Source organism: Mycteria americana, chromosome 1, assembly GCF_035582795.1.
Source record: "Mycteria americana isolate JAX WOST 10 ecotype Jacksonville Zoo and Gardens chromosome 1, USCA_MyAme_1.0, whole genome shotgun sequence".
Classification (NCBI taxonomy): domain Eukaryota; kingdom Metazoa; phylum Chordata; class Aves; order Ciconiiformes; family Ciconiidae; genus Mycteria; species Mycteria americana.
In genome coordinates, this window is record NC_134365.1 from 68,194,381 (window position 1) to 68,201,671 (window position 7,291).

Genomic DNA, 7,291 nt, shown 5'->3' on the forward strand with positions numbered 1-7,291 from the left:
ACGAGACGAGAGCACCAAACTTTGCCAGGTGACTGTAGAGGTTTGCAGAAAGCAGGGGAACGAGGAGACGGGGGGATACGGGACCCCTCCACGGTCTCCCACCAGGGTGTGGCCAGAGCAGCCTGGCCTTCCTGTCCATTTCTTCCAGCTGTATCCCTTTCTGTTTGCCTTTAACCAAGGTCCTCTCTCAGACCTCTTTCTCCTGCCTCCCCTGTTGCTTCCCCTGGCCAGCTCTTCCCTTCTGGCCTTGCGGGTCAAGTCCAGATCTCTGCCTTTGCGCTCGTGTCTGGTTTACGTGCCCAGCTGTCCCCATCATCGCGTCTCCCGTCTCCACCTCTGCTCCAGCCTCTGCCCACTGCATCCAGCTCCGAGTCCTCCTCCCCGGCTCCTTGGTTACTCTCTGGCCCTCCTTGATGAATAAAATACCTACTCCAACGGGTGAAGACCAGCAAAATTTTAAGCACCTGAGATTTTTGCACCTGAGGCGTTCGAGGGTGCTCCTGTCTCTTCCTCTCACCTCCAAATTGCCAAAGCTGAGGAGTGATAGGGAGGGGTAATAACCAGCTGGGCTGGCCGCCCTTCCTCACAACCTGGCTGGAAGGAGAGACGTTTCCTACTCACCAGACAAAACCAGACAAGCCCACGTGGCCGACATCACACCGTGAGTGGTGCCTGTAACAGCCTCGGGCCCCCTGCGCTGCCGGAGGCGTCACCTCCGCTGCTTTGCCCACCTGCCCGCGTCCTCCTTCCTGCCCCGCCAGGTTCACCCAGGAGAGCTGGGGAGGCAGCGCGGCTGGTGGTGTCACAGACACCTCTGTTCCCACTGTTCCTCCTTCCGCCGCCCCTGCTTCCTCCCGCCCACGCCTCCCTCCGCCTCCTCTCCTGCCCCACCGCCGGGCCTGCACGCTGCGGCGTTTGTGTCGGGGAAGGCGGCGGCGGCCGCCTGCGTGAGGCTGAGTTGGGACCCGGCCCACCTCCTGCGGCAGTGGGGTCTGCCCTCCTCCTCGCTGTGCCACTGGGTCCAAACTCAGAGAAAGCCTCCACGGAAGGTGTTTGGTTTCACTGGATTGACATCCACTGCAGCTTTCTCTTCTCCATGCCTCTCCTGCCTTCCCAAGGCTTGTGGTCTCAGTGGTGGCTCGCCCATCCGCGGCCAGCCACGTCCTTCATGGGGCAGCCCCTTTGGGGCCTCTGTCCGTCATCACAGGAGCTCGGTGCGGCCCATCACCTCCCCGTGCTACAGGTCACCTCTCTCGTTCCTCATTCAGCCTCATAAGGACCAGGTTATCTCATCAGCCAGGACACTGCTTGGGGACTCAGCTTTGTCCAAACATGGCTGCTCTGGAGACTGGCATCTTGTCCCTGTCTGGTGCTCGGTGGTGTTTCAGGTTTCCCATCTTGTTTAGGGACAGATCTTTACTACCCATTGCACAACGTGCTTTTCTGCCATATCCCACAGCCTGCCTGGCTCTGCACAACATCAGCGGTCTCCTGCATCCGTTTTCTGCCTTCTGTAGGTGCTCACCCACCATTTTAGGGTGCGTGTTGACCATGTGCTCGCAGCAGCTCTTGAAGGACAGCAGGAAGGGACTGAACCAGAGGGACATTGCTCTCCTCCTAAAATCAGAAGGATGGTTCAGCAGGGTCAGGCCCACCTGCAGAGCGGCACTGCCTCGTAGGTGGATGGGGCTTGGATGGGGAGGGAGACCTCGGCTTCCCTGCCTCTTACCCGGGATCAGAGCCTGCAGCCGCTGCCTGCTGCTGCGACCAAAGGGTGATGCCCACCAAATCCACTGTGGAGAAGATGGTGGGGAGCAGGAAGGACCTGACTCCAGGCTGAGGCAGAGCCAACAAAATGTCAGCTCTCCATTTTATCAGGGGCCTTCTTTTATTGCGGTGGCATTATGCAGGTGGGGAGATCTTCCCTGGCAACTGACGTCTATCGCAATACCCTCCTCTGGTACACCGCTGAGCAGCCAGTTCAGTTTGTTTCTCATTTTGAAAGGAAAAGATGCTGGTTTACATTTCTTTTTCGTATGAGCACCCGGTCATGAGTAATTTTACACTTGTTCCTCGTGGCACGGTGGGAATCCACGTGAGCAAAATGGTGCAACGCCATTGCAGAGCTGGCATTCGCATGTGCAGTTTTTAAGCATTTTCTTTCTGTAACCTGTACCTTTCTAGGACATCACTGAGCCCTCAGCATCTTAAAATGCCTCTGTACAAATACCACTGCACAAATGTAGTGCTAAAGCGAAATGGGTGACCTAATTTTCTATCCCACAAACCCCACTCCCGCGCAGCGTCCTTCTGCTCTGAAAAGAGATCCTCGAGAAGTGGGATTGCATGTTGGCTGTCAAAACTGGCCAGACTAAGTCATCTTGGTGTTTATGCATAATCAGGTGTGCGTGACTGTTTTTTTCTGCTCACTGCCAGCCCTGTAAACTCCATCTGGAATGAGGCGGCCAAATTGCCATTTTTCTGGAGCACAGGACAGGAAACTCTGCCTTCGGACTGCTCCTGTCGATAATGTGTGAGCAGACCAAAGTCTCTTCTCTTGCCCAGACCTGTGCGTGCCTGGCTGAGCCACTGAGAGCAACCAAGCAAAATACTTCTTCAGTAAAGGCAATAAACGGGACTCCAGGCAGACGCAGAAAGCAGCCCAGTTGTGAAGGCGGCATTTTTCCTCTGCCTGCAGAACAGAACTGCATTAAATACATTACGTTCTCCTTTAGTTCACTAGGAAGAAAGGTGATGAACAGAAAATGGTTTGAGGAATCGATATATTCTTATACCAAACTCAGTAGGAGGCATTTTTGGTCTGGAAGCGCAGGAGGAACATCCAGACACTCGTTAGAAGGCAGCAAGCTGGCAGGCAGCTCTCTGCAGCATGTGTACTTGACCCCGTCTTTGCTACGTGAGCTGGCCCTGGTTATTGGACCCAAACGGCGGTGTCACGGTGTGCGTGACAGAACAGGCAGTGACCCAGACTCATGTTTCTGGGTGTCATTTTCCTCTGGTTGCTTTTGTCTCCTCAATACTTATTCTCCTGTAATCTCACCCTACAGCACCGCTACTATGACGGGTATTTATTACATCTGTTTTCTTTCCTCTGATCAGGATCTGCAGTCCCTGCCTTGGCTTTAACCTCCTGGATGGAGTGAAGAGAAACAGCTTTGTGGCCAGAAGCAGCTAAACACCAAGACAGTAGAGAGATTTCTCACAAGGTGAGAAATTGAATAGAGCATGTCTGGGAAGGGAAGAAAAGAGCTGAATGCTGAAAATTTGGGATGTACTGTGCTGCACGCTCCACACTCATCCTGCCTCTTCTGCTCCCATACTATATAGATTCTGCTTTCAGGAAGATTCATAGGCAGAGTACAATAAAGATGAAACACACTCCTGGGGAATCTAATACCCTTTCAAAAAGAGCCTATCCAAAATAAAATTAAATCCTGTGTATTTTTCGGCAAAGACTATACTCAGCATGTTAGAAGGCATAACTAACCAAAGTGTGGCTTTTTCTTCCTTTCATCCTGACAGTATTTTTAATGTTTTATTGGTCATTTTGCTGCCTTGGGGTGCATGCCTTGGGCCAGTGCTATACCTTTATTTGTACTACAAATGTTTCTCATCCCTGAGTGTTGTAAGCAAAACTTTGGAAATCAGTGTAACGAGTGTGGTGTTGGCTTCCAAAATCAGCAGATCACCCAAAACAAAACCTGAGGGGTTTGTCCTGCTGCACTGATCTCATATTCGGACCTCCCACACGTAAGAGGACGATGTTAACTCCATAAGCAGTGCCATCCAGCTAATCGGCTTACCTCACCTGCCAGGATCCATTTCCCAGGTCCGATCACCATATGACTACAAGTAATAAAAAACCAGGAGCCTCTGTTTCAGTCTAAATGTTCATTTCCATGCTTGATTAATAGAACAGTTTATCGTTCCACTCACTTGCCTATCTGTTCTGTAGACAAAATCTAGATACAATTGGCTGCAGAATATGTAGGGCTTTCTTTTTAAGGAAAAGGGCTATGACTGGAAAGAAGAAAGAAATAGTCTACTTGGCAGGGTGGATGTTCCTGTGGTGTTGGCTGCTTCCTTCCTTGATTAAGCAGGGGAATGCTGGCAGAAGAGCAGTGATTCATAGGCAATGGGAGAAGTAGCTACGGTGGGGGTTGTTGAGGAGAGCAGTAATGATATTCCTCTAACCTTGCTAGACATGGGAACTTTGAGGACAAGCAGGTGACAGGTTTTGTCCTTTAGGGCTGTAACTTTATGACGGAGGACCCTCTTTGCAATCTGTGCCACAGTGGCCACCCATCCTCAGGTCACACTCCCTTCCTGCGCTCCTCAGTCTCCATGCCCTCACTCTGCCCAGAGAAGATACCGACCGAGGGGCTGGCTCCTGCACTGTTAGCTAATGGTGGCTGATGTGCAGCAGGTCTCTGCGGTTGCCCTGTTTGGACTTCTCCCTCAGAGAAGTGTGAGGGGCAGTTATTCATTGCTAGTTCCTCTGTTCACTCCAGCAGGTGACAGGACCATGGGCGATACACAGAAGGGCAAGCTTCATCAGGAAGGTCCTGTGAGAGCTGAACTGCATCTGTTCCCCTCCAGAAAGCTCACAGGAGATACCCTCCAGGACGCCGATCAAAGACAGGCCTGCAAGCAGGAGCTGAAGACAGAAAATGAGCTGGAGACTTCTTTTGGAAAGAGACGGGGAATGGTAACTCCCTGTGGAATGGAAGTCTGGGAGTGCGAGGACAGTGGTGGAGCCCACATCAGCAAGGTTATCCTTGCTGGGGACAAGCCAGGCCCACCCATGTGTGGGAACGGTGCCATTTGGATTCAGCAGGTGGGAGAGAAAACCTATGAGTGTCCCGAGTGTGGGAAGAGCTTCAGCCGGAGCTCATACCTGAGCCAGCACCAGAGGATCCACCTGGCAGAGAAACCCTTCAGCTGCTCCGAATGTGGGAAGAGTTTCACCCGCAACTCGGACCTGATCAAACACCAGCGGATCCACACCGGCGAGAAGCCCTACCAGTGCAACGAGTGCGAGAAGACCTTCAGCCAGAGGTCCAATGTGATCAGGCACCAGCGGACCCACACGGGAGAGAGACACTACCAGTGCAACGAATGCGGGAAGAGCTTCAGCCAGAACTCGCATCTCATCGTCCACCAGCGAAGCCACAAGGGTGAGAAACCCTTTAATTGCCCCCGGTGTGAGAAAAGCTTCAGTGACCGCTCCTCCCTGATCATACACCGGAGAGTCCACACCGGAGAGAAGCCCCACAAGTGCCAGGAGTGCGGGAAGCGTTTCCGGGACAGCTCAGCCATCATTCGGCATCAGAGGATCCACACGGGAGAGAAACCATACGAGTGCACCGAGTGTGGGAAAACCTTCCGACAGAGTTCCTCGCTGGTGACCCACATGCGAACACACACGGGCGAGAAGCCCTACAAGTGCCCCGTGTGCGGGAAGGGCTTTAGCCAGAGCTCGGCACTCACCACTCATCGCCGGATCCACGGGGGAAAGGCCTTGCCCATGTACCACGGCAGCCTCCTGCCCAACCCCTACCAGTGCGCTGAGTGTGGCCGGAGGTGCAGCGACCGCTCCACTCTGGCCAAGCACCAGACCACGCACGCCGAGGAACGGCCCTACATCTGTGTGGAGTGTGGGGACAGCTTCCGTCGGAGCTCGGCTCTCAACGTGCACCTGAGGATCCACCGCGGGGAGAGACCCTACAAGTGCGAGGAGTGCGGAAAAACATTCAGGCACAGCTCAGCCCTTGGTGCCCACATGAGGATCCATGCAGGAGCCAAGCCCTACGAGTGTGGTGAGTGTGGGAAAAGCTTCCGGAAAAGCTCGACGCTTAAAGTGCATTTGAAAATCCACATAGCCAAGAAACCTTATAAATGTACGGTGGGTAGGAGAACCCTCACTTCCCGCTCACTTCTGCCGTAGGGCTGGAGCGGGTGTTTGGGAGCACCTGAAAAAGGTGGGTGATGAGAACCACGGTGGGAAGAGACTGACTGGAGATGTGGTAACTCTGGTGTCAGGGCTGGGTGCCTAACCCCAGTGGCACAAAAACCATTGGGAGGTCTGGAAGCAGGGAGTTAGTCCTAAGAGCCGAGCGCTGGTGGTTTAGGAAGAGCGCTGAGAGCCTGAGGAATGGGCACCAGCTTCTGGGTAAATTGGGGACTGTGAATATGCGGTAGAATAACAACTGGGGGAATCAGGCTTGTAAAGTAACTTTTCAACTAAAGTGAAGATCAAAATAAAAAGTTCCAGGTTGGTTCTGACTCAAAACTTTGGCTTGTTAGACACTGTAGTAATCTTAGGAATTCTCTTTTTTGGTACTTTCCCTTATTTTTCATGAAGGTAGTAAGTTTACCCAGTGTTTGACAAGGCACTTCCAAATCTTTTGAGTCTAAGACTTTGGAGCTGAACTTCAATCTATTTGTCTTTTCTTCCTCTTTTCCAAATCTTACATGGGACAATGAATTCCTACCTCCGCACGCAAAGCCTGAGTGACATGACAGCTGAGTAACGCAAAACTGTCATGGCTGTTCCCAGAAAACATGGATGCGCAAGCACGCCCAGTTGGAACGCCGCCCATTACTAGTCTGTGGCAGTTTCTCCCAAATTTCTCCTTGCTGGCTTGATACACCTTCCAACTTGGGACATCAACAAAACATGGGCAAAAATGTGGCCTTACCTTATTTAACCAAAAAAATATTCCACTCCCCTCCACCCCCCAGATGTCCTAGTCAGAATCGCTACATGATGAGTTCCTGCGGGTAGTCCAGAGACCATTTGCGATTTTGTAGTCCTTTTTATGATAGAATACTCTTCTTTAGCTCACTATTGTTTGTAAAGTATTAACAGACAAAGTTCAGTGCTAACAGTTAGGAATTACTATATTTGCATTTATTACTATGCTGATGACTGTATATTACATAAACCTCCTCTATATCGCTATGTTTTATTACTAGCTACGTGTTTCCATCCTAAATAAAACCTTTTTTTTCCTCTGTATAATCCAATTTTCTGCCCTTGCGTACGAGGGGAGTGAAATTGCAAACGGGTCAGCCCCACGCCGACTTCGGCGTGGCGAGGAGCTCGGGAAGGGCGATCCCACTGGGAAGGGGAGGACGGGAAGCAGCTGCGGTGGGGAGGCGAGCTGTAAGCAAGTATGTAAGCAAGATGTAAGCAAGTACGAAGAGTACGTGAGCAAGTATGAAGTATGGCTGACGAGCGGGCATGCCGGCGTCCACCGCCGGGCCG

General features: G+C 52.1%; 1 protein-coding gene across 2 annotated transcripts in view; it reads left to right on the forward strand.

Moving 5' to 3' along the window:
- LOC142410889 (uncharacterized) overlaps positions 1-7,028 on the forward strand; it is a 30,477-nt gene extending 23,449 nt beyond the window's left edge. For both annotated transcript variants that reach the window (XM_075504067.1, XM_075504076.1), the window contains 3 exons: positions 3,121-3,227; positions 3,703-3,850; positions 4,533-7,028. In XM_075504067.1, coding sequence (XP_075360182.1) covers positions 4,547-5,968 — 1,422 coding nt within the window. In that variant the 5' untranslated portion in view covers positions 3,121-3,227; positions 3,703-3,850; positions 4,533-4,546 and the 3' untranslated portion in view covers positions 5,969-7,028. The remainder of the gene's footprint in view (positions 1-3,120; positions 3,228-3,702; positions 3,851-4,532) is intronic.
- The last annotated feature ends 263 nt before the right edge of the window (positions 7,029-7,291 follow it).